This window comes from Podarcis pityusensis, assembly GCF_964106645.2.
Source record: "Podarcis pityusensis genome assembly, chromosome: 3".
NCBI classification, from domain to species: domain Eukaryota; kingdom Metazoa; phylum Chordata; class Lepidosauria; order Squamata; family Lacertidae; genus Podarcis; species Podarcis pityusensis.
In genome coordinates this window covers 111,414,603-111,442,082 of record NC_138026.1, presented here as the reverse complement: position 1 = coordinate 111,442,082, position 27,480 = coordinate 111,414,603, and the positions used below count along the sequence as shown (strand labels likewise).

Genomic DNA, 27,480 nt, shown 5'->3' with positions numbered 1-27,480 from the left:
AGTTGTAAATAATAATTATCACACCTTATTGGACTTGCCTCTTACACCTGGGATGGGGATCGTCAGGCCCGGGGCCAAATGTGGTCCCTTGTCTCTCTACCTGATCCTTGGGACTCTTACCAGTCCATGACCCCCCCACCGCAAGCCACGGCCCTTTCCTAACCCTGCTCTACAGCATCCTTGACTGCTTTTGTCTAGCTGGAATATGTCCTTCATCTTAGACAATGCTTCTTGTTTGCCTGGACGGAGAAATGTTTCTATGGAAAAAGCTCTGCCTTTTGCATGGCTGGAATATAGCCTACTGCACAAGCCTACGAGTAAAATCCTTTGCTCTGCCCATTTTTCCTTCTGGCCCCACCCATGCGGCCCCTGAGATATTGCTTATGATACAATGTGGCCCTCATTCTGCAAAAGGTCCCCCTGCCCTGCCTTCCACCTTTCCAGTTATTGATGCAATCTGCCAGTACTGCATGCTGTCATATTTGGGAAGCTGGCGGCTCAGTAAATTTGTTGCGGGGGTGAAATCTGGCCTGTGGGAAACATCAGCCTATTGCCCCCAATCTAGTTCATCGATTGTAGTGGAGCTAGGACACCAGAACAAAGTTCACAAAATCTGACAGTTTCCAGTTTTGTTTGTTTTAAAAAGACAAGCCCGGGAGATGTGCGCTAAGATACTTTCCAGACCTGACAGCCCAATTCTACGACTTTTTCCCATGACCCAGAGGAAAAGGCTCAGATGTCCTGGATTTCCGCCAGCGATGAATGCTATTGATAAACAGATCATTCACATCACTGGAAAGGCTTCTTCCGCAGCCTGAGTGTGTTTAAATTTCCAAAGGAAATGCAATGCAATTTTGATCGATGCATCGCTTATTTCCTGTCCAGTGAACGACAATTTAGGAGCACATGCAAGTTTGCAAATCGTTTCTGGATCCGTGCAGAACAGGACAGAGGAGAAATTAACCTTCTCCATGAACCCTTTTCCTCCCAGTTTTCTCTGCCCAGTTTATGCTGAATTCCAGCATCAGCTGTCAAATATATGTACTCATGAATTATTTACCATTTCCTTTGTCGGACTGCATTTGGGTTTTTTTCCCCATTTGGCGCTCCCTGCCTCCAGTTTCCTTTTTCAGGGGACAATCGTCTCTGATTTATACAGCTGTTCATCTTGAACAACTGATTACCGTATTTTTTGCTCTATAAGACTCAGTTTTTCCCTCCTAAAAAGTAAGGGGAAATGTGTGTGCGTCTTATGGAGTGAATGCTGTCCCAGAAGCCAGAACAGCAAGAGGGATTGCTGCTTTCACTGCGTAGCGATCCCTCTTGCTGTTCTGGCTTCTGAGATTCAGAATATTTTTTTTCTTGTTTTCCTCCTCCAAAAACTAGGTGCGTCGTGTGGTCTGGTGCGTCTTATAGAGCGAAAAATACGGTACCTTTGTCTGTTTGATATAAACACCTCCATCTTACCCTTCTTTGGGACTTTCCTGCAGGTCAGTGGACAGCGTGCAAGCAATACTCTGAATTCTACCTTCGTTCCTTTTCTCTTTTTAATAACTAAATATGTGTTTCTTTATTCTTATTATTGGAATTTGTAACCCACCTGAAAGGATTCATTGGAGGCTAAAAGGGGTATTAAACGTAAAAAGCACAGCAAAAAGCATCTAAAAATATAAAAAACACTTTTTGGGCATCATTTATTTGCAGACAGGATAGGGAATGTTAAATATTTATTTGTGTGGTATGTTCCCATTGGCAGCTCTGTTGCTCAGGTTTAATATTATTTCTCCCAGTAGTCTGACAGAAGCCTGGCACTACTGGATAACTGATCAGCTTAAAGGTTTAAACTAAGCACAGTTCCCCATGATGTCCAAACTTGAGGAACTGTTTTGTTTAAACTATGGTTACTGAGAGCATACCTTAGCTCCAGATCCAACCTTGTTCTGAAACCATAGCATAGGCAAACCATGGTTTCCTGAGAACAAACGTCATGGGAAACTGGGCTTAGTTTAAAAGTAGAAGTTGAAGCTTTCAGTTCTCCTCTGGTGTGCAAAAGCATCATCATTCACATAGTGGGGCACCATTGTTCCTAGTTATGTGTTTACTGGACCATAGTCTAAGCTTACCATTTGTTTGTTGGTTAGCCAGGATGGGGAGTGCAGAAAGGAAACTACGCCTGATGGACTTAAATCCAGCATGGCAGTTCTTAAAAATTCCTTGGGGAAACGGCAAACTACAAATATAAAACAGTAAGAGTCACCTCTCTGGATGATTGTCTGCCACCAAAGTCCTGCTAGTCTTGGATAGCTGGTGCACGGTCTCAGCATAATCTTCTACGGCCTGCTCCAAAATCTGGTGCTTCTTCAACATGGAAACTGCACTTTGTTCATCCTAAAGTGGCGAGAGAGAATGTCATTTTCTTTGCATGACACCATGGTGGAGGGAGTCATCTTGGTGTGCATAAATAGGGAGGGTTTCACCTAACAAACCCTTTCAGGAGAAGCTTCTGCTTGCACAATGGGGCTCCCCCCTTCTTCCCCGTGCACCCCCCAAATCGGTTCGGTTGTGTGTGTCAGAGAACCCCCAGAACAGGGACTGAGGGGAAGGGGAAATTGTTCTGCCTGGCCAGCTGAAATGCTTGCACAGATAGAATGTTTGTAATAGCCTGAAACCGCACTCCACCCACAATGCATATTATAATGTATATTTTAAACTATTTTTACTTATACAGTGGTACCTTGGGATGCAAACGGGACCCGTTCCGGAGCCCCCTTTGCATTCCGAACGGAACGCAAGACACGACAGCGCGCCTGCGCATGCGTGGGTCGAATCTTGCCGCTTCCGCGCATGACGTCATTTTGAGTGTCTGCACATGCGCGAGCGGCAAAACCCAGAAGTAACGTGCTCTGTTACTTCCGAGCTGCTGCGGAGCGCAACTCGAACATGCTCAACCCAAAGCGCATTCAACTCGAGGTATGACTGTACTTGGGCATTTTAAAACTTCTGTCTTTTATTGGTGATTTTAAGGCACCGATCATTTTAATGAGACAAGTTGCAGGAGGTGTCCACTAACATGCACAGACGCAGGGCTGCCCCTCCGTCATGCTGCTGTCTGCTCCCAACTCAGTAATATCCAGAGGCAGACCCACACCAAGATAAGAGAGGGTGGAAAGAGGGCTGGAGTGCGCTAGGGTCCAGGAGCAGCTCTGGGGGGGGGAGAGTATAATAATATAATATAAATTTATTATTCGGTCACAGACCATTTCCAACTCACATACAATATCAGGGAAGTCATAAAACACGATAGGGATACATATGAATTTGCAATCGGGTATAACAGGGATAATACAGATATAGCAGCAGTTAAAAATATGTAAGTTAAATCTTAATCACTAACATATAACCTAAAATTGGTGGTGGGAAAAGGAAGTATGTGTGGGATTGAGTGTGGGTATGTATGAATATTTTTAAGGAATGTATGAAATGTATGTTTGTCTGTATATTCGTAATATGTATGTATTAATGTTGAATTATTTTAATAAAAGAAAAAAGAAAAAAAGAAAAGAAAAAAAAGTAACCTAAAATTGCCATTTAAGGCCTTAGTCAGTATGGTAGCACAGTTTGTTCCCTAGGTTTTATGGCAGTCACACAGAATGTGAAAATAAAAAAAATTCTTCCAGTAGCACCTTTAAGACCAACTAAGTTAGTTCTTGGTATGAGCTTTCGTGTGCAAGCACACTTCTTCAGATACACCTGTGTGTATCTGAAGAAGTGTGCTTGCACACGAAAGCTCATACCAAGAACTAACTTAGTTGGTCTTAAAGGTGCTACTGGAAGAATTTTTTTTATTTTGACTATGGCAGACCAACACGGCTACCTATCTGTAACACAGAATGTGGCCACCCTTCGCGTAATCTCTGGATCCTTGTCCTCTACCAGGGATTTTAGACATTGAAGTTCGGACCCATTTGGAGATTTTTGTATAGCAGGGATGATAAGTACCAAACGTATATCCCCATAGAAACGACAGTGTAACAAGACAAGTTTCTACCTCCATCAATCAGCAGGGGCAGACTCCTTCCATGTATGGTTTACCCTCGAATCTGCCCTGCAATAAGGCAGATGGCAGCACATTGAATCTAGCAAGGGTAAATGGCAGTCTGTATTTAGGTACAGTGGTACCTCTGGTTGTGAACGGGATCCGTTCCGGAGCCCCGTTTGCAACCTGAAAGGAACGCAACCCGTGTCTGTGCACGCTCGGGTCGCGATTTGCCGCTTCTGTGCGTTATGTCATTTTGCGTGTCTGCGCATGCGCGAGTGGTGAAACCCAGAAGTAACCCTTTCTGGTACTTCCAGGTCACCCCGGGATGCAACCTGAAAAAACCTATCATGAAGCAAACGTAACAAGAGGTATGACTGTATTTGTAATTTTGATAGATATATCGTTCCCATTCTCTTTTATTTTATTTTTTTATCTATCTATCTATCTATCTATCTATCTATCTATCTATCTATCTATCTATCTTTTATTTTATTAAAGGGTGTTTATTCATCTCACTCACGTGACATTGCAGTTCCACGTCCCAGATTGGAGGGGGGCAGAGTGAAGATGCAAAAAGAGCTTCCTGGCATCAGTGCCACTTACTGGGACAGGCAGTGGCGAGGTCAGGGTGGCACAGATGAACCAGCAGAGCCAATCTGGCACTCTGACTGGTATCTCTTTGCAGTCCTACCGTGCCTCTGCCAAGCTCCCCCCACCTTCTGGTAAACAGGAGTGACGCTGCCACCAGGAGGCTATTGCAATGCAGCGCAACCTCACTAGGCAAGCCACTCCTGTTTGAGCGGCACTCTAGCCTTGACAGGTGGCATATGTGCCAAAAGGCTGGGCCACCTACTAACTGCCATAAATTACTGAAGGAGGTAAGAACACGAGAAGAGTTCTGCTGTACCAGGCCAAAGGCAAATCGAACACTCTCAGCATCCTGATCTTTTCAACGCAGGGGTTTCAAATCAGGCTACAAGCCCCCTTTCCTGACTTCAGGAAGTTTGAAAAAGAGGGGCATCTATCCAAATGAAATGGCTGAAAGCTCCAGAAAAGATATAAGCCACTGGGAAAAAAGGCAAACACAAGGAAACGGATCCAAGACAAAAGGCAGGTTGTGAATTGGCTGGCTAAGATTTATAAAACAGAATCAGATAAGTGTTGGAAATGTAAAAGAGTGGAGGGAATTTTCCTCCACATGTGGTGGACATGTAAAAAGGCAAAAAGGTATTGGGAAATGATTTATAATGAACTGGGGGGAAATGTTTGAAACTACTTTCCCCCAAAAAGCCAGAGTCCTTTTTGTTGGGGATAACTCAGACTGAAATTCCCAGGTGTCAGAAAAGGTTATTTATGTATGCAACTACCATGGCCCATTTTTTGTTAGCCCAAAAATGGAAAGTGAGTGAGGTCCCAACTAAAGAGGATCAACAACTTATGAATATGAGCAATTTGCAGATTTAACATATAGAATAAGAGAGCAAGAAGAACATATGTTTAAAGAAGATTGGAAAGCATTTATTGAATATGTGGGAAATACTTGTATACAGTTGAAAATGCTGGCAGCATTAAGATAAATTCAAGAGTAATTTTTTTTTGATGGATGTAAAAGTGGGAAATTGATTTGAATGGTTATAGTAAAATATGCAGGGATGTAGGATGTATAAAATGAATCATGGAAAGAGAAGAAGGGAAGTCACTGGATATTTTAAAGTTTGTAAAATGTTTATTTGAAATTGTAAAATGGGAAATTCAATAAAAATTATTCTAAAAAAGAAAAGACGGTTGTGAATTAGCTGATAGTGGCAGGTTAGGTTGCCATTATAATAGGACCTATAACCAAGGCAAGTCAACATGAACCAAGTAGAGGAGTTCAAATACAGTCGTACCTTAGAAGTCGAATGGAATCCATTCTGGAAGTCCGTTCAACTTCCAAAACGTTTGGAAACAAAAGCGCAGCTTCCGATTGGCTGCAGGAAGCTGCTGCAGCCAATCGGAAGCCGCGGATGCCCAGTCGGATGTTCAGGTTCCAAAGAACGTTCGCAAACTGGAACAATTACTTCTGGGTTTGCAGAGTTCGGGAGCCAAAACGTCCAAGTACCAAAGTGTTCGATATCCAAGGTACGACTGTATAAACAAACCTGGGATATTTTGTTTGTTTGTTTGAAAAAAGTGTTCACAAACTAGGGCTAGAAAAAAGGGCCTTCTTGCTCCACCATAATAAAAACTTGAGAATCCACAGCATATAAAGCATGTAAGAGACAGGGCAGCGAAGGAAGAAGATGGGGCTTGATTTCTCTTAAGTGGTTCATTCATGTTCTAAAACCGACTTCAGCAAGTGCGCACTGAGAAGCACAAGAGTTTGGGGGAAGAAATTACAGGTATCTGGCTGGCTCACTCCAGCTACCCTGTACAGTCGCACTGTTTTGCCGTAGCTGTATTTTGTAAACTCACAGAACCTTGACATGTTCTGACTGTGCCTAGGTAGCAGTTCTTGCTGGATATTTCTGTGTCATTAAACATAAATGACGTCAGACTTTCCACAGAAAGGGGGGGGGGGACACACACAGAGAGAAAAATAGAAATGTAGAAAAATTGAACCTTTCAATCAAAGCAGCAAAAATAGAAACAGGCACTGACTACTGGAAGATGGATTCTGGGCTAAATGATGCTTAGAACTGCGCATTAAACTTCTCCATCAGTCAAATTATTTATAAAACCTGAAAGTGATTTCTGCTAGGCAATAACTGTTACTCATTTATCTCAGTCTACCTCTGCAACTCTCTGGGGAGGATTTCATAAAAACATATGGGACCCCAATTGGTGTTGGGCGGTAGAATAATAGAAATATAGAGTTGGAAGGGACTCAAAGGGTCATCTAGTCCAACCTCATGCAATGCAGGAAACTCAGCTAAATCATCCATGACAGATGGCCGTCCAACCTCTGCTTACTAACCTCCAAGGAAGGAGAGTCCACAACTTCCCAGAGACCGCACATGTAAGTAAAATCACGTATAGTAGGGAACACCATCTAAAAAGCCAGTAAACGTCTTCTAAACCTCTAGAAGCCCTTGGAAAACCCAGCAGCACTTATTAGCCATTTTCCCTTCTCTTTTTGCACCACTTTTGCAGTTTTTGAGATCATATTCGAGCCGCTTTTGCCATTTTCGCACCTTTTCACCGTTTAAATCAAATTTATTTCTTTATTTCCTAGTGCCACACAAAGATTTGGTCGTGAGTGAGTCAAATGCGCCTAAAGTGGGGAGTTGACTGCATATCTGTTGAGTTTTCCTGCATTAGATTGCTGTACACTTGATGACCTTGGTAACTGAACCAACGCCAACCCAAGGCACTGTGTTTGAGATGGTATGTTGTGTTTGTGGTGTCTGATAACCGAATCATACATGCAAGTATAGCTAAAGGAGCGTCTCCACCCCGATCGCTCAGCCCGGAAGCTGAGGTCCAGCTCTGAGGGCCTTCTGGATGTTCCCTCCCTGCGAGAAGTGAGGTTACAGGGGACAGGCAGAGGGCCTTCTCGGTGGTGGCACCCGCCCTGTGGAACGCCCTCCCAGCAGATGTCAAGGAAATAAACAACTATCTGACTTTGAGAAGGCATCTGAAGGCAGCCCTGTCTAGGGAAGTTTGATCTTTTATCATGTTTTATTATGTTGGAAGCTGCCCAGAGTGGCTGGGCAAACCCAGCCAGATGGGTGGGGTATAAATAATAAATTATTATCATTATTATATGAGAGAACATGGTTGGGATGTGTGCTTCTAATCAAGTGTACAGAAATCAGATTGACAGTACATGCCTATGTTGAACCAGTCCTAAGGATCATTGGCACCCATAGCTCTATGAAGGGTATATGGGATATTTGGCAACAAAATTGCAGCGCCCCTCATAAAATGGTAGTTCCCAGAGTCCTTCGAAGCCATGTCAATTAGCCTGGTTTCCAAACTGGCATAAACCGATAGTGCGGATGTCCCCTGCTGCCCATAGGCCGCGTCTACATGGACGCCAACTTACCTTGGCCTTCTCTTCTGACATCATGTAGAGTTCCTGTTCGCTCATCCAGGCTTCAGCCTCCGCGGCGTCAAAGTAGTACTGCTGGGCTTTGTGGGACTCCTCAAGGCGCTTGTGGCGTTTCTCCGTCTCCTCTATCAGGAGGCTCCACAGCTGCTGCAAGTCTGCGAGCCGCTGCTGGATTGCTTCGGCATTAAGGCTGCTGTCTGTAATGATGTTTTGGCTCCTCTCGAAAATGTCGTCGATGCGAGGCTGGTGCCCCTGGATTTCCTTCTGAAGTGTCTAATGTGGGAAATTCAACACTCGGGTTGGAAATAGCTCATCGAACAAACACTTTGGGAAGAAAGACAACGGGAAGTCAGCCAGGAGGGCAGACTCCCAGAATGCTGTGTGAGAGAATTTGAGAGCACAAAATGTTCTGACGGTACCTGTGCTTCCATCAGTCATTTTGGCCCAGCGGCATAAATTTCAGCGGGCTAAAGGACTCATTACTACTAGGGGGAAGGAACTAGAGGACAACTCAAAGGCCTTTGGGCCTTTATGTTACACTCGCCACAGAGACTGGTATCTCCAGGGTGACTTTTGCATCTTACAGTGTTATCATTTAATACAGGGTTTTCCAAGCTTGGGTCCCCAGCTGTTTTTGGACCACAATTCCCATCATCCCTGACCACTGGTCCTGCTGGCTAGGGATGATGGGAGTTGTAGTCCAAAAAACAAGATGGTGACCCCAGGTTGGGAAACACTGATTTAATATTTAATAAGATGTGTGTTGGGACCACAGATAGTTATTTATATTTGCACACTGTCTTTCCACATAAATGGTGCCAAGGTGCCATCCCTTGAGTTTTAGCACCTGCTGTCCATGGCAGTAGAGTCTGCATGCAGGAGAACCCAATGACAAGCGTAACTTACAGGGCAGGTTGCTTTAATTGGATCTCTTTACCCTGGCCTTTGGACACCTGAAATGTATGTTTTTAGGGCCCACCCTCCTCCTGTGACTCTAATTTGTTTTAACTGTTTTTAACTCTGAATTTTAAATTGTTGTCACCAGCCCTGGGACCTGTTGGTGAAGGGTGGGTAATACACTTGATCACAACCACCACCACCATCATCCATCCTGGGGGGACATTGGGAAGAGAGGATTCAACCTCTGGCATTGCCACTGATGTCTTAGGTGAGATCTGGGCGATATCTCTGTACCACCGGTCTCATAATCCGTAAAAAGGGCACAACACTTTTGCCAAATCTGACCACAATGCAAAGTGTACACTAAAGACTAGGAGGTGGCCAGGTGCCCAGGAGGTGGGGGTAGGGAGATTTCAAAAATGGCAAATGTGCTTTCTGGGCTCTACTTGCGTGTTTGTGGGTCAAAGTGATACAAGTACTTCTTTTCGTCTGTCCACCTGCTCTACTTTCTTGGGTGATCCCTAGTATTATGAGAGAAAGCATGCCTAAAGGCCTCCCTTGATCGTCTGCCCATTTGGGAATCACTGTACTACTTTGGATCCAGGCAGATTTAGCCACTTACCTGATTCTTCTTAATGAGCAACTGTACAGTCTGGAGGTTGTGACCATGATCTGTCGATGTGGCAATGGGCATCCTCTCTCCAACCCACAACTAGAAGGAGGGAAATAAGATGGCAAAGTAACTCAATGGTATATCCACGGGAAATGAAGGGTAACAGGCAGACCCAACTATTGCAGCTAGTAGCCACTGGTGATCTTATCCTCTGTGACTCTCATCTCCTTTTAACTTGGTGGGTGAAAATTATGTGCTACATAAAGAACTTGCTTCTGTCTGCCCTGAATCTCCCGCCACTCAATTTCATTGGATGAAATCAGGTTCCATTACTATGGGAGAAACTTCTCTCTATCCACTTTCTCAGCAAGTCAACTTTGGAACTCACAATTTCGTCCTCCACATCCCGGTTGAACTGGTGGATCTCCTTGGAGGCCAGAAGATGGGCCTTCCTCTCGGTCAAGGGTTCCAGCAGCTCCACGAACTTCTTCTCCACGATGAAGCGTTTGCTGTCAACTTCGTCAGCGCTCTTGCCCTCCTGGCTCAGCGCCTGGGCCTGGCTCTGCAGCTCCTCTATCTCTTTCTTGCGGACGTCCATTTGGTTCTCAAGCATCTAAAATGGCAGGGAGAGGAAATGTGCATGTTCACTAGCCATTCTCTTCCAGTGCGATGCTGCTGCAGCAGCAGCCTTCCCTAACCTGGTGCTCTTTGGAGGTTGTTTGACTCCAGCTTCCATCAGCCCCAATCAACTTGTGGGGCTGTGAAGGAGTGTAGCCCAAAACATCAAGAGGGCACCTGGTGGGAGAAGGTTGTACTATTAGGAAAGTGTGTTGCTGTTGTTATAATAAATTAAAAAATTGTCCAGTAGCACCTTAGAGACCAACTAAGTTTGCTCTGGGTATAAGCTTTCGTGTGCATGCACACTTTTTCAGATACCTGTTGTTTTTATGTTATGTTTTCTGTGTTTCAATTTTGTATTTTAATGTTGCAACCTGCATTGAGACCTTAGGGTGAAGGGCAAGTAAATAAGTAGAAGTAATAATAATAATAATAATAATAATAATAGATTTTATTTATATCCCTCCCTCCCCAGCCGAAGCCGGGCTCCGAGCGGCTAACAACAGTAAAATAATACAACATTCTAAAATCATTTCGTTATAAAATCAGTTTAAATCAAATTAATGGCAACCATTGGGCTAGAGTTCTGTGAGGATTGCCAAAGGAGGGGGTCAGGCTGTGCCCTGGCCAAAGGCCTGGTGGGAACAGCTCTGTCTTGCAGGCCCTGCGGAAAGATGTCGAGTCCCGCAAGGCCCTAGTCTCTTGTGACAGAGCGTTCCACCAGATCGGGGCCACAGCCGAAAAAGCCCTGGCTCTGGTTGAGGCCAGCCTAACCTTACTGAGGCCTGGGACCTCCAAGATGTATTTGTTTGAAAACCGTAAGGTCCTCCGTGGGACATACCAGGAGAGGCGGTCCCGTAGGTATGAGGTATTAATAATAATAATAATAATAATAATAATAATAATAAATGCTTCAAGAGTGAGGGATTTCAGCCACCTTGGGTGCTTGGTGTTTGGAAAGGCAGTTGTGTAATTTTAATTTTAGAAACAAGGAAATGCATATATTCATATCTTTCTCTATCTCCAACCACCTCTCCTCGCTGAAAGAAGCTGCTCCGATCACTTCACCTGTTGCTTCTTCAGCAGAATATTGACGCTGGTGAGGTCCTTGCCGTAGTCGTCTGACTGAATCTGGCTTTCCAGGCCATTCAGCCACTTATCCAAGTCAGCACAGCTCTGGGTGAACAGCTCAGCCTTGTTGGCATCGAAAAGCCGCTGGGCTTTCGTCTGGGTGGTGCTTTCAAGCACTTCCCACATATGGTGCAAACTCGTCAGCTTCTCTTTCACGATTCCCTCCGTTTCGGGTTTCTCAGCGATGAGCTGCATCCCTTCCTGCAAACAAACAGAAACCCTTTAAGCTTTGTGGGTTAGAACAGCCTGGGGATCAGAAACAAGTGGATGTTAATGTTTCTTTCTTTCTTTTCTGTATAACAACTAAGGGTATGTTTTGTTACTTGAAATTAAAAACCAGTTTTTAAAAAAATAACATGAATCAGCTGTTACCTCGCTGATTCAAAGAGCAGATTTGTGAAGCAGGTAGACGTCATTCTCTCCACATTAATGGCTGGAGGGAAAGCTGAGAGGACAGCTGTTCTGCGGTGACTGAGGGGATTCCTGGCTGGGATGAGACTTCAGCCAAGGACTTTAAAGCCCAAAGCTGGCATTCTTTTCTTACTAAATCAGCTAGGCCTCACTGCAGCCTGGAAACTTCCATGAGTGTAGTAGCCTGGCTCCTACATATGCATGAAAACACCAGCCTTTAGCTGCCCAGGTGAAAAACAGAGCTCACTGTCACTGCTCTCACAAGGTAACCGCAGGCAAGTCGGTACGGTGAGGATTTCAAAACACTTTGTGCACAACAGAAGAAATTGTACAAATTCACAGCGCTGCCTCGACACATTCGGGAGGAATTCTTATGCCACATCAAACTAATATTAACCCAAAGGCTTGGCAGTCAAAATGGCGCCGTGTGTCTCCAAAGCCAAATGCTGTGAAGCATAAAATGAGCATTTAAAAACAAACAAACAAACAAACAAACAAACAAACAAAAAGCAGGCACCTCAGAGACAGTTCCTTGGATGTCTTGTGGGCTTTTGCACAGCTTTTCCCCCACACGCGCTCACCTTTTCAATTTTGTCAAGCCATTCTTTGTTGGAACCAAGCTCTGCCATGAAGGCCTGGTGTTTCAGCCACTTGCTGTGCAGGTTCCTCGCTTCATCGTAAGACATGTCCTGCGCTGTAAGCATCTTCTCATTAATCCAGAGCGACAGCTGTGGGGGGGAAGGGGAGAAGAAGAAGAGGGGTATTTTTTGTGTTGTGGCTGCGGATGCCTCAGGGGTGGCTCCTCCAACCATATAAACCTCCCCTCCTCTAAGAAGAATATGATTTGTTCCCATCGTTCTTGTTGCTCTGAGTGGAAAGGGAATGACAGAATGCAGCGACCTTCCTTGGGTGTTACGCCTCTCCTGCGATGGAGAGTTGGGGATAAGCATGGCGACTCTGCTACCTCTGTTGCACTGCCATGTCTGTCTCCATCATTCTCCTTGTGTTGAAGGGTGAACGTTTGCAGTGGGTCATCTTCTCCACTCTCTGCATAATTTGGGTTCCTTAGTGTTATTGGACCCCAGCTTCCACCCTCCCTGGCCATTGGCTAACTTTGCCAGGGATGGTGTGAGTTGTAGTTCATAAACACCTGGGGACCCAAGGATGATTAAAACTCTGAGATTCCCCAGGATGCTAAACTGGTGGGCAACCGACACAAGTAGAGTAGTCTCCCCACTGCAGACATTGGCTGCATATGTACTATACATTTGAAGCACATTTAGGAAGAGTCTGCTGGACAGGATAATGGCCCATTCTGTCTTCATAGTGGCCAACCAATTGCCAATGGGAAGCCCAAAAGTAGACCCAGAGTGCAACAGCACTCTTACCACTCGCAATGCCCAACAACTGATACCCAGAGGCATGTTGCCTCCAACAGTGAAGGTAGAACATAACCAGTTTTGGTGGAGGCTGGAGTAGGTAGTACTAGGTGGACCAGTGGCTTGACCCAACGTAAGACGGTCTACACATTTACTAGCATTCAGCACTTGAGATGTATTGGGCATCCTTGCATTAGGTTCAATACAAGAAAGCCACAGCTCTTGAAGAAGTTTTTGGATTTGATATCCCGCTTTATCACTACCCAAAGGAGTCTCAAAGCGGCTAACATTCTCCTTTCCCTTCCTCCCCCACAACAGACACTCTGTGAGGTGAGTGGGGCTGAGAGACTTCAGAGAAGGTGACTAGCCCAAGGTCACCCAGCAGCTGCATGTGGAGGAGCGGAGACGCGAACCCGGTTCACCAGATTACGAGTCTACCGCTCTTAACCACTACACCACACTGGCTCTTGCCTTTGCCTGGGGCTGCTGACCACCTGCTATTGCCAACGAACCTAGCCCAGATCAGCAGGCCCCAAACCCATTGGCTGTTCTTCCCGTTTTAAGGTTAAGGAAAGCATGTGGCGTGTTCAGAAAAAGCTGTGTGCTTTGCATCTCTCTAGCCAACTGCCCCAACAGGAAAATATGTGCACAGTTTGCTGCTTGCAGCAGAAGTCTCCCACGCGGAGAGGACCTCGCCTAAGGCGGGCAGAGCGGAGCAGGATGGCGAGTCCAGCCGCCCCTGGCTTTGGCCGACAAAGGGCATTTTTCATTCATTCACGAACATTTGCAAAGGTCACTTCATAAAAGGCTCGTTAAGGGCGGCAATAAAAGGGGAAATGTTCCGGAATTAGAAGAATCTGCCTTTCAGAGGAAGATAACAAAGAGGCCTGTTCATGGACCAAGGAGTTTCCTGCTGAGGCCTCTGTCCCCAGGGCAGCAACATGTTCCTACTGGGTGCCATATTATCCTGACCTATGGAAAGATGCTTTCTCAGGCTCCTGTCCTGGAACACCATGAGATAAGAGCATAGGAAGCTCACACTAAGTCAGGCCACTGGCTCAGATAGCTTAGTACAGTCTATGCTGACTGACAGAGGTTGCAGGCAGATGTCACAGACTGGCTGGATGCCAAGGAGCGGTGGGAGGTGCCCGCTGGGGAACCCCCAAGGGAACCCCCAGGGGAAGAAAGCTCAGAGCTAGGGGATTGGTGGTGGGATGACGATGAGTGACCAGAGGAAGAAGGTGTTGGAAGCTGAAGAGGTAATAGGGTTTAGTGAGCAGGAAGAGGCTGTGGCAGAGGGCAGTTCAGACTTGGAGGCAGAAGCAGAAGTTGAAGAGGAGAGGGGCCAAGAGGCAGAGGCAGGCTGGTGGAGAAGCCAGGCTGTCTCCCCCATCCGCTTGGTCTCCCAGAACCCAAAAAGGTATGAAGAGGGCGCAGCGAAGACAGACAAGGTGTCTGAGTCTCAGATTGCTTGGGAAGGAACTGGGGGACTAGGTGACTTAAGAGAGCTGTGGGAAGACCGAGACCTTCCTCGTTTGGGCAAGATCTATCAGGAAGACTCTTTAGGCCTGAGCTGTTGTGTTTCTTTGAACAAAGCCTTAACTTCACAGGTGCCTTATGATTTATTGCTGGCCTTGCTGCCCTGCTCCCAACACCTGCCCTGACAACAGGAGATATTCTCAGCTCAACTGGGAGATGCCAGGGATTGAACCATTCCTTCTCTTCTACCCTTTGCCCCGTCTGTCCCAGGCTCTGAAAGGTCTGGACGACTCGTATTCTACGATCACAGAGAGCTGCCTCATGCTATTCCACCCAGCCTGCACTGTCAACTCTTGGCAGGAGGCAGCTGTCAAGATCTCAGACAGATTAAAGCCTTTCCCAGCCCCACCCTGGGAAAGAGGTGTGGGGTGCAATGGGGAGGGTGGGATTTCCTTGCAGCCCTCTGGCTTATTGGGGCTGCTTCTCATGAAAAACCTCTCATTTCTGGGCAACGCACCAAGAAGACTCTCTTCGATCTGAATGAAAAATGCATGTGGATTTTCTTAACAAAGTGAGACAATAAGAAGGTAGTCACCTGTGGACTTTGCATTCTGCCATATACAGATTTATTTTCCATGAACAGAGCGGCGGGGTTTGGGGGGATTCACATTAGATCATGTCCATCTGGGAATTTTTGTTTTACCCTTTACCACCTAGACAGCATCTTAAAAAGTAGAGACATCACCTTGCTAATAAAGGTCCGTATAGTAAAAGCTATGGTTTTCCCAGTAGTGATGTATGGAAGTGAGAGCTGGACCATAAAGAAGGCTTATCACCGAAGAATTGATGCTTTTGAATTATGGTGCTGGAGGAGACTCTTGAGAGTCCCATGGACTGCAAGAAGATCAAACCTATACATTCTTAAGGAAATCAGCCCTGAGTGCTCACTGGAAGCACAGATCGTGAAGCTGTGGCTCCAATACTTTGGCCACCTCATGAGAAGAGAAGACTCCCTGGAAAAGACCCTGATGCTGGGAAAGATGGAGGGCACAAGGAGAAGGGGACGACAGAGGATGAGATGGTTGGATAGTGTTCTCGACGCTACCAGCATGAGTTTGACCAAACTGCGGGAGGCAGTGGAAGACAGGAGTGCCTGGCGTGCTCTGGTCCATGGGGTCACAAAGAGTCGGACACGACTAAACGACTAAACAACAACACCTAATCTCCAGGATCAAGTCCACAGGGTGGACAATATCCCATTTTTAAAAATAAAAAGAGACAAAATTTCTTTAACCGCTAACAAGAAAGGTAGGCAGGGAAATCCTCTAATAACTGGCTGCCATTAGAGGGTAGGTAATCAATTGCTTCAGGGATGATGGCTCTTATCTATTATAAGTTAATGGATCAGAGATGAAAGACAAATGGAAACCCAAAGAGAAAGAGCGTGATTCTAAGCCAGCTTTGTTCAAGGAGAATATGAGGGGCCTTTTCTGCCAAATACTCTTTTCCCTCAAAAAAAACATACCTCTTGGCAATCCTGAAGAAACTTTTGAAGATCTCTGTTGTCTTTTAATCTCATCAGAAGCTCACTGGCCACCTCCCGGTTCTTCTTATGCCTGTTGAAAACAAAAACAAGGAAGGAACTTCTTAAATGTGGAAACTCTGGAGGACTTTTGTGGTTTTGATTATTATACGCTGCCTGAATGGAAGCTCTGTTGCATATCTCTCCATCTTTTGGACTCTCCAAACATCCTCTAATCGGGGACAACACTCCTTGAAAAGAAGGACACAATGGCAGGCCTCAGAACTTTTCCCACACACAACAGAATGAAGCAAAGCATTATGGAGAGTTGTCCGTCCAGAATAATGCAAGAGACATCAACAAAGGATGGGGCTTTGTATTTAAGGTCTGTTCTGGGGAGGGGCAGCAGTTTGCAGAACTATGGATGCTGGAAAAATGAGATACATATTTCCTAAAAAGAATTCCTGCACTCCTTAAGAGAGACAGCCGTTTGAAACGTTACTAATGCAGCTATAGTTTTTGGGCAGCCAAAACACTTTCCCCTCAGAAAGGAGCTGAGTGGGGGGCACAACTGAGACATGATCCCTTCCCGAGTAGGCGACATGTCCTCACATCAGTTTCCTGTGCTTTGAAACCAGAATTGGAGGGGGTTGTTTTATTATTTATATGCCACCCACCTGACTGCGTTGCTCCAGCCACTCTGGGCAGCTTCCAGCAAAATAGAAAATCGCCAGAAAACATCAAACACTAAAAACTTCCCTGTACAAGGAAGCTCACAAAGCTCACCTTGCAAGACCAAACACACCCAGAAACACACACACATCCAGCCTCAGGTATTCTAGAACAGGGGTGTCCAACTCCCAAGTGACCACGATCTACTCACAGAGTTATAAACTGGCAGTGATCTATCCCCCTTTTTTGGGGGGTGCAGGGCAAAAATGTTGAGCTTTTTTTAGGGGAACCGAAGTTGTTGAGATTCTTTGGGGGGAGCCAGTGATCTACCAGTGATCTACCACAGACGTCCAATGATCTACTGGTAGATCACGATCTACCTGTTGGATGTGCCTGTTCTAGACGTTTCGGACTACAACTCCTCTCTTTCCTATTCAGTCTGTGAAAATGGGGAAGAGTGTTCCCAAGAGGCACATTGCGGTCTCCAACATCAGAAGGTTCGCAGACATTATCCTGTTAGTAATAACCCTGCCCTGTACATCCATATTATTACTGCTACACGGCAACTGAAGACATGTTGAGCCCCAGAGAGTATCCTGTCTAACTAAGGCTGCCTTCTCAATTCCGGTGAGATTTGAACCCAGGACTCTGTGATTTGCAGCTTCCTCTCTTGGTTACACCGGCTCTCGTTGTATGTGCTAGAAGTGAAGCAGGCTGGGCAGAGAGATGGTACCTTGCCAAAGGCCACCTAGCAAGCAGGAATTTGAAACCAGCCCCTCTCCCTGTTCAAGGCTCCAAAACTCTCACCTGCTGCACTGTAATGGCATTTCACTTCTAGAAAGAAAATATGAGGTCCATGTGGTTACACACGCTCCTTTTTTTTGTAGGGGAAGAGAACATTAGATTGTAAAACCATGCTGGTTACAGACAGTGGTCATGCTATTTCCTGTACATCATTTGAGCTATATTGGATTTAGCCACAGAGACTGGGCCAGCTTCCCCTGCGCTAATCAAATTAGGATTTCTCTCCTGTTGTACAGGGCAAAAATGGGTCCAACTAATTTTTTAAATTTTTTTATTTTAACCACATTAAAGTTAACATGCTTTGACCAAACTTGAAGCCTCTTTCTGATCCCATTACACATTACGAGGCTTCCTCACAGAAGACAAGTTTTCCTCAAAGGCTCTTTAATAAGTCACTGCTATGACTCAGCACCCCATAAACTTACTTTCACCAAGGCCAGCTCCAGCGGTTTCTATAATCCCTAAAGAAAGTAACAGCCTTAAACTTGCCTTGCAGGTGATTAGGCTTATGTAAGCGGAGGCTGTGGTTTTTAAAAAAAGAAAAACATCCATAAAAATGTGTCGTTGTTTCCCCCCCAAAAGCTTAACGTCTTTCCAGACGCAGTCACAACATTAAAACGAGCAACCCAAACTTGAAACTGCAGCCTGGCGGTGCTGTAGAAGACTTCTGCTCCATCGCAGGAGAAGTTGGTCATCCCTATCCAGAGGCAACCCACAGTGGTATCTTTCAGGTGTTGCCGAACTACAACTCCCATCATCCCCAGTCATTGGCCATGCTAGCCGGGGCTGATGGGAGTTGGGGTCCAAAATTATCTGGAGGGCACTAAGTTGGCAAAGGCTCGTGCGGCAAGCTTTGTGAGCCTCCCTTTCCTTCTGGTTTCCTCATTTTGGCGGCCATTTTGTGAGGGAGAAACATAGGTGGTAGCTGACAGAGGAAGGAGTCTTATACCAAGACAGAGAGCTGGTCCATCTCATTGAGCACTGGCAACTCCAAGAGCGCAAGAAGAGCTTTGCCAGATCAACCCAGAGGCCCTCTAACAACCAACTGGATATGCCTATGGGAAGCCCACAACCTGAGAGGAATTGCACTAATAATAATAATAATAATAATAATAATAATAATAATAATAATTTATACCCCGCCCATTTGGCTGAGTTTCCCCAGCCACTCTGGGCGGCTCCCAATCAAGTGTTAAAAACAGTACAGCATTAAATATTAAAAACTTCTCTAAACAGGGCTGCCTTCAGATGTCTTCTAAAAGTTTGGTAGTTATTTTTCTCTTTGACATCTGCTGGGAGGGCGTTCCACAGGGTGGGTGCCACTACCGAGAAGGCCCTCTGTCTGGTTCCCTGCAACCTCACTTCTCGCAATGAGGGAACCGCCAGAAGGCCCTCAGCGCTGGATCTCAGTGTCCGGGCTGAACGATGGGGGTGGAGACGCTCCTTCAGGTATACAGGACCGAGGCCGCTTAGGGCTTTAAAGGTCAGCACCAACACTTTGAACTGTGCTCGGAAACGTACTGGGAGCCAATGCAGATCTCTCAGGGCTAGTGTTATGTGGTCCCGGCGGCCGCTCCCACTCTTCCACTTGTAATCAAAAGTAACCAGTATTCAGAGGCGTGTCACCCTGATCTGGGGCAGCAGCTATCCAAGGTCACTCATGGATTGGAAAAATTCAGGCCCTGCTGTTGAATCTGGCCCTCCAGGCCTCTGTCTGACTTTCAGAACACTGCCCAGACCACACTGCTCACTGGCTCACCCCGTGTTTTTTGCCTGGCTGGAATATGTCCTTGAAATCTGATCCCCCCCTGGATTTCAGCATGTGTAGGAACTAGCCCACTGCCAAAAGGTAACCATTTTCACTTGTTGTTCTGCCGCCTTCTGTCTCTGGCCCCCCTCCCCATAGGACAGGTGGCCCCTCAAGCAGCTGCCCAGAAGGGAATGAGGCCCTTGGGCTCTTCATCCCTACTCTAAACGAAGATGCCCAAGGAAGAACCTCGGATGTTCTCCATGCAGACATGTTCCTTTGCTACTCAAGTGATGAGGCGCGGCAGCTGACATCCCAGAGTGCTGCAGCCTCAAGGGCCAATGTCAACCCTTCGTCCTGCTGTGTCTCTCACACTTCCATCTGGCAGCGGTTAACAGACAGTGCTGTGGATGGCTGGGGGTGTGCACTGCTCACGGCTAACTTCCTAAGTCTAGACAGACTTGGCAGGGACAATCGGTGCAGGAGATGTGTTGGGTGCAATTATGAGGTGGCGTTGATAGCATCTGTCAACACCTCCCATTACAATTAGCGGTCCTGAAGCAACGGCTTATGCTCCGAGAAGGTCTGCTGCTCACGGTGCAATCTGAGAGCCTTTCATAGCCAACATTTTCTAGAACAACCCAAGCAGCCTTATAAAGGGCATGTGTACCTGCTGCCCTTGGGTAGCTGCCGGGGTCACAGCACCATAGCAGGACCTACAGCTGGCATTCGCCCTGGACTTCCCTTGAGGGAAGGTCTGGCCTGGTAACACTGGTCAAGTAAAACTGGACAGCCATAATTTAATTGTGCACTGGATAATTTGGATATAAAGCCGCATGTACATTTTGTAAAAACAGACAAACACAAATAAGGAAATGGGGAGAGTGTAGACCTGGTGCCCAACTCACTAAATATTCTCAGCAAAGTCTACCTGTCATCAATGGAGTCCACTTTCTCTTGGATCTTGTCAGAGTTGATGTTGCCATCGCTAACCAGCCTCCTTCCGGTCTCTACAACTGCATTGATCTTCTCCTCGTTGGCATCCATTGTGGTCATGAAATCCTCCTGTTTTTTGATTGCAGCTTCTGCCCCCTCCAAAGTGGTGGGCATTTCAGTGTGTGCCAAAACATATTCCTGTAATGATTAAAACAGCTACAGTGAAGCCTTTCCAACAGTGACACTGTTGGCAGAAATATCACTTCTGTGAATTCTCTATTGTATGCCAAGGGAGCAGCACTACACCTCCCGGAAAACTTTTCAAATCTGTGTTGAGCCCAGAGTGGGCAAGTCATCTTCACATATTTATGGGGTATGTTAGAGCATTCACAAAAGCATGCCACGTATCACTGGTTACATTCAGATGCTCTATTCCCAATCCTCCAGACCACGGTTTAGAGATGACTGGGAACAAGTGTCAAATTCAAACTTCCCTTCCTTCTTCCCCTTTCTCCACTCTTTGTCATGCCTTTTTAGAAGACTTCCTGATTCCCTTAAACCATGGTTTGCTATTAAGTCTGAACCATCAAACCGTGGTTTGAGTGATCCCTCCAAACCAGAACTGGAAATCAGGACCAAACTGCGGTTTGCTAGGTTCACTCAAACCACAGTCTAGCGACTGAAGCTTCACGGCAAACTATGGTCTGAGAAACCAGGACATCTTCTATTAAGGCATGCCAGAGAGGGAAGGGGCAGAAGAGGAGCCTGAACCATGGTCTGGAGAATGCAGCCAATAGATCAACTTGAGAAGATTAATTTGTAAGAAAATGGTTCTGTGAAGCAGCTCTTGAGGATCAATTAGGAAACTGCTTCTTGAGTTTTCTGAGCTCTACACCATGGGCGCAGATAACAAATTAGTTTTGCTGGTACCAAAATGTATGTGCTGCTACAAGGAAATAACTTACAGTGGAAGGTTAGATCTGGTATTTAAACCTCTTTCAGACACCATGCATGGCAAATAGGCCCCAGAATTGCTCATATTACGTGACTGTCCTAACCTTTGATAGGCTAGACAGATAGTACAGTCATACCTCAGGTTTAAGTAGCTTCAGGTTAAGTATTTTCGAGTTACTTCCAGTGACCCGGAAGTAACAGAGCATGTTACTTTCGGGTTTCGCCACTCACGCATGCGCAGACGCTCAAAATGTCATGCGCATGCACGGAAGCGGCGAATCGAGACCTGGGCACGCGCAGACATGCAGTCGCAGGTTACGCTCTACTCAGGATGCGAATGGGGCTCCGGAATGGATCCCGTTCACATCCAGAGGTACCACTGTACATAGAAGCATAGGGGACTGCCTTACACTGAGTCCATCTAGCTCAGCATTGTCCACTCTGACCGGCAGCAGCTGTCTGGGGTTTAAGGCAGGGGACATTCCCAGCCTTGACTGGGGATACAGGAAATGAACCTGGAACCTTCTGCCTGCAAAGCAATGTTCCACCACTGAGCTATGGACCTCCCCCCTCCCCTTCTTAACATGACACCTGCTCACCTGGTTGTTAAGGAAGGCTTCTGCTTGCTTTGTGTCTCTGAGGAACAGCTGATAGGCATGAGACTGGGAGAGAAGGTTCTGCCGGTTTTCCCACATCTTGTGCAGCTCGTTCCATCCAGTGTCCAAGGCCTGCAGGCGCTGGTGCAGGAACATGTACTGAGCATCCGTCTGCCCTTGAGTCACCATCTCACCCATGTCTCTCATCTTCTGATAGTCCTCTTCGTAATTGTCGATCTCGTTCTTGATGTTCTCATGCTGCGTGAGCAGCTTCTCGGCCTCCGTCAGCGTGTTCGGCATGTCTTCCGAGGCGATGGCCGTCTGGGTCCGGGACAGCCAAGACTGGAAGTCGTCCAGGTCGCGCAGAAACTGCTGCAGCTTGCTGGCCTCCCCAAGGGACTCCTCGCGGTTCTTCAAGGTCGTCTTCATCTCTTCCCAAACGTCGTTGATTTCGGCGAGCCTCGACAGGATGGCCCGAGCTTGGTCGGGGTGCTCCGATTCCAACTTTTCGGCTTCTTTCTGCAGGTCGCTTAACTTGGCCTCGATGGCGACCAAATCGCGCTCCATCCCAGTCAGCTTTCTCTGAAGAGCGATAACGCCGGCCAGGTCGTTCCCAAGCTCTTGGGTGGATTCAATGACCTTTGTCTTCTCCCTGATCCACGACTTGGTTTCGTTGCATTCAAGGTGGTAGTTCTGGATACTGAGGGCTGAGAGAAGGGCCTCTTTCTTCACGTCAACAAGCTCTCTGAACTGGCTCCACCTTGTACAGAGAAATACAGGAGGTAAGATGGAGAAACATAACATTTATCACGGCTCCTCCTTCCCAAACTGCCAAATGTGCTCTTTAGTATATGAGGTACCTCAGCTCCCTCAGCTCGCAAATAAGTTTAAAGACATACGGCAGGAGTTGTTGATCTGTGAACTGTAAGTCATGTTCCTATTGTGAACTGTGCCACAGTATAACTGCTGGAGTATCTGAATAAAGAAAATAACTATGATTCTACTCTATGATTCTATGATTCTATAGGAGTGCTCTGATGGTGTTTCCTGCTTGGCAGGGGGTTGGACTCGATGGCCCTTGTGGTCTCTTCCAACTCTATGATTCTATGATACTAACAATTCATGGAAGAGTCTCAGGCGGACCCTTTTCCTCATTTTGATTTTGGAACTTTGCTCCCCCACTTTAATAGCTGTAATTCTAAACAACCTGAAGCAGTTAAGACAGGGGTCGGCAAACTAATGTCCATGGGCAACAAGCGGCCCACAGGGGTCGTTTAACTGGCCCATAAGCCACCCCCAAACCGAGCTGCCTGCTTGGCAAGCTCCCACGCACTGCACTAAACCGGCTTCTGTGTCGCAGGAAAATCACAGGCGCGCTCGCTCGTGTGTGCGCACATTCCAGCCCAGAGGAATCTCTGCTGGAGTGAACCGGCCCAGGCAAGGTAAACCTTGCCAACCCCTGAGTTAAGATTAAGTGTAGAGTGGTACCTCGGGTTACATACGCTTCAGGATACATACGCTTCAGGTTACAGACTCCGCTAACCCAGAAATAGTACCTCGGGTTAAGAACTTTGATTCAGGATGAGAACAGAAATCGTGCTCCGGTGGCGTGGCTGCAGCAGGAGGCCCCATTAGCTAAAGTGGTGCTTCAGGTTAAGAACCGTTTCAGGTTAAGAACGGACCTCCGGAACTTGAGGTAACTCTTCCAGGTTAGCGGAGTTTGTAATCTGAAGCGTTTGTAACCTGAGGCATTTGTAACTCGAGGTACTACTGTATTATGTATTTGGATAATTATAATATTTATATATTAAATAAGCATACGTATATAGAATTGTAATTGTTGATCCTTATGCCTTTCTTTTCCCCACTCACATTTTTACTTTTTATTTTGTTGTTTAAAACATAATAAAATAATAATAAATCTGTACAGTAAATGGGAAAGAACCAGTACTGCATTCATCACTAAACCCACCTTGTGTTGAGCTTATCTTGCTGCGCCTTGATTTCCTTCTCGCCCGGATGGCCATTGTGGATTAGCTGCCTTGCAATCTGGTTCACTACAGCAACCCGTGACGCCTGATTGTTCATTTCCGGCTCTAAGCTTTCAAATCTAGAGAGGGGGTAAAAAGAAGAAAAGGAAGCATGAGCAGAGTGCCGACAACTAAGCAGTATCAGGCGCTGAGCTGCAAGTACCTGACGGAGCCCATCTCAGCCCTTAGCCTCTCACCTGTGCTGGATCACCTCCAAGTCTTCCAGTTTCTCAGGGATCTCCATGTTGATCAGCCACTGTTCCTTCTCGTCGATCCAAAGCTCGCAGGCATCCGCTTCGCTGAGCATCTTGTACAGGGCCAAGGTGTCCTGCAGGGCCTGTTTACGAAGCCGCGTGAGCTCAGCCACCTCCTTGTACCTTTCTTCCATTCCGGACAGCCTGCTCTGCACATCTGTTGATTCCGCGTGCTCCCGCGGCAAGGCTCCGGCCTGTTCGTGCAGGGAATCCATGATGGACCTGTAGCTTGCAATCTCCTCCGCCACGTCTTTGTGTTTCTTCACCAGGGACTGAGTGGAATACTCGTCGTGGCCCACGTCACTGCTGGAGACAATCTTGAGGATATCCAACATCCACGCGTCGATATCATCGGCATCTGCCTGGAACTGGTGGAGGAGGGAAGCTTCTTCCAGTCGCTTCTTCCGGATGGTGGAGAGCTGCTCCAGATTGGCCCACTGGTTCTTGATGTCCGCGATCCTCTCTCTGATCTTCTCCGATCCAAAGTGGTCCTCGGCTATCATGTCCTCGCCTTCCTTGATGGCCTGTTGGAAGTGGCTGCTCCGACCGCTCATCTCGTCCTCAAACGCCTTATGCTTGCTGAGAAGGCGGACGATGCTGGTCAAGTCTTTTCCGTAATCATCCGACGACAAGATCTGCTCTTTTTCCCTTATCCAGCCCTCCTCTTCAGCCATCTCCCAGAAGAACTTCCAGAGGCGCCGGGACTCTTCCAAGCGAGCTCGGCGCTCGGCCGCTAACTGACACAGCTCCTGGTAGCAGAACTCCATGTGAGCCACTCGGTCTCGGATAACTTGCGGGTCGCAAGGCTTGTAACCTGTTGGTAGGCACAAGAGGCATATGGAAAGTCAGACTGCAGAGCAGACCAGATTATATTCAGCAGATGATGTTAAGATAATTCGTGTGCTCATGGGCGCTGAGGACCAAACAGATTCAATTTAACAGATGCAATCTTCTGGGATGCCTTACATGTCGAGGCAATTCAGACTGCTGGAACGTGTTCGGAGACCCCACTTATCGTTCTTCTGCCAGAACTTCCCCAAGAAGCGCACAAACAGGTCCAAACCCACCCATCCCGCATTGCATCTGTCATTATCCTGCACCTTTCACGCAGGTGCTCCTATATCCCCACCCTGCCTCGCCCACTACTTTCCTCTGTAACGTGATGAGAGAGAAGTGCCACCACCCCACATGCTCTGCTGTAGGAAATTCCCAAGGAGCCACATGCAAAGTGGAACGTACGTACAGTCGTACCTTGGAAGTCGAACGGAATCCGCTCCAGAAGTCCGTTCAACTTCCAAAATGTTCAGAATCCAAAGCGTGGCTTATGATTGGTTGTAGGAAGCTCCTACAGCCAATCGGAACCTGCGGAGGATGTTCGGCTTCCAAAAGAACGTTCAAAAACCACAACACTCACTTCCAGGTTTTGATCATTTGGGAGCCAATTTGTTTGGGAGCCAAGGCGTTTGAGATCCAAGGTACGACTGTATGTTGTCCACGATGGGAATCTCCCAGATTACAGCATGCCCAATAGGGGGAAATGGGGCATGGTATAGTAGCTCATGCCTCCTGACTGCTGGTAGAAAAAGTTGGGGCTGAGGAGGCACAGTGAACCACAAATCTTCTGGACAAATGCTTTATTGGGGTGTAGAGGCACCTTGGTCTACATAACATTAGTTTATTACACTTGTGGGCCAACAAAGAGCTTAAAAGTGGCTCTCCACCAAAGGATAAGTAAACAAGGACTTACCAGCCCAAGCTGCCATTTCTTATAACAGACTTACCTTCTCCGTCTGTGGCAAATTTTTGGGCTGATGCATTGACCCCTCTCACTCTCTCGGCCTGAATGGAGATGTCAGCCTCGACAAGTGTGTGTTTCTGCAATAGGTCTTCTACTCCGAGGAGATGCTTGCCATAGTCTTGAGACAGCAGCAACACCTGTTTGCACAAAACCACCCAGTCAAAACCACCATTTTTCTAGAGTTCCTGGGGGCAAACTTTGTGTTTTACGGCTGGCTTTTTCATTAGAGAGGTGTATTTTGAGATTTCAGTGGTGCGGGACAACAGAGCCCATCCCGATGGCGGCTCCCAAGCCTCCCCCGAACCGCAAAAAGGGGGAAGGCCGCCAGCAAAGTGGCGTGGCGTAGCTCCCTCCCCCCCCCCCCATTTTAAAGGTGCAGTTGATATTTGGGTACAGCTTATATTCGGGCCAATACGGTACATCCTTAGTCGTGAGGCTTGGCTCTTTTCATTTTTAAAAAGATGTTTAAATAAAAACCTAGGTAATTGCTAAATAATTACAGTCTAGAAGGTCCAACCTTCTTTCTGAGCCTATTTGTTCCCCACTTCTGCCAATTACCTTCATCTCATCCATCCAGTCCATGATGTACAACATCTCCTGGAATATCTTCTGCAGACCAAGGTTCATCTCCAGCCGTTGCCTGCGTGCCCTGAGCAGCTCCAGGAGGTACTCCCATAGGCGGAAGACGTTGTCTTTCCTGGCCGTGATGCGTTTGATGTCGTGGTAGTTCTCAGCCTCCAGCTCCTTAGCCACAGCCACCACCGCCTGGACCCTTTCCTCATAGGCGGCAATGTCCGTCTCGATGGCTTCGTGCTTCTTTGTGGCAGCCTCCACAGCGGGGAGGTCAAACCCAAAGTTGTCCTGTTAAAAGACAGAGAGGTCCGTTTTTTTAATGGCCCTGTGACAAGGGTTACTGAATGTGGGAAGATTTATGGACGGTATTTCTTCACGCAGCAACAAATTAGAAGAATTCCAAACCACATGGAGGTGAATGAATGCATGAATGAATTTTATTACTACGGTCACAGACCAGTTCCGGTTCACTTACAATATCAGGAAAATCATAAAACACAACAGGGATACATTGAATTGCAATTGAGTACAACAGAGACAATTCAGATATAGCGGCAGTTAAAAAAACTATATATTAAACCTTGATCACTAAAATGCCTTCAGATTCTTTTTTGTTCTGTTTCAATTTTGTTCATAATTTCTCCTAAAATAAAATACAATTGCTCAAACGTTTTCCAATACAGTCGTACATTGGAAGTCGAACAGAATCCATTCCGGAAGTCCGTTTGACTTCCAAAACGTTTGGAAACCAAAGCACGGCTTCTGATTGGCTGCAGGAAGCTCCTGCAGCCAATCGGAACCCACAGAAGCCCCGTCGGACGTTCGGCTTCCAAAAATAGTTTGCAAACCGGAACAGTCACTTCTGGGTTTGCGGCGTTCGGGAGCCAAAACGTTTGAGAACTAAGCTGTTCGAAAACCAAGGTACGACTGTATTTATTTCCTTGAGGGTCGACTTCCCATCCACCCTTCCACGGTTTCCTCAAATTATCTA

General features: G+C 46.7%; 1 protein-coding gene across 3 annotated transcripts in view; it reads right to left on the bottom strand.

The window, feature by feature from the left end:
- SPTBN1 (spectrin beta, non-erythrocytic 1) overlaps nt 1-27,480 on the bottom strand; it is a 225,325-nt gene that overhangs the window by 29,155 nt on the left and 168,690 nt on the right. For all 3 annotated transcript variants that reach the window (XM_081000778.1, XM_081000776.1, XM_081000777.1), the window contains 13 exons: nt 26,475-26,777; nt 25,900-26,053; nt 24,062-24,932; nt 23,807-23,944; nt 21,838-22,594; nt 20,280-20,482; nt 16,129-16,219; nt 12,327-12,473; nt 11,272-11,535; nt 9,974-10,198; nt 9,595-9,684; nt 8,067-8,345; nt 2,258-2,388 (listed from right to left, as the gene is read on the bottom strand). In XM_081000778.1, coding sequence (XP_080856904.1) covers nt 2,258-2,388; nt 8,067-8,345; nt 9,595-9,684; nt 9,974-10,198; nt 11,272-11,535; nt 12,327-12,473; nt 16,129-16,219; nt 20,280-20,482; nt 21,838-22,594; nt 23,807-23,944; nt 24,062-24,932; nt 25,900-26,053; nt 26,475-26,777 — 3,653 coding nt within the window. The remainder of the gene's footprint in view (nt 1-2,257; nt 2,389-8,066; nt 8,346-9,594; nt 9,685-9,973; nt 10,199-11,271; nt 11,536-12,326; nt 12,474-16,128; nt 16,220-20,279; nt 20,483-21,837; nt 22,595-23,806; nt 23,945-24,061; nt 24,933-25,899; nt 26,054-26,474; nt 26,778-27,480) is intronic.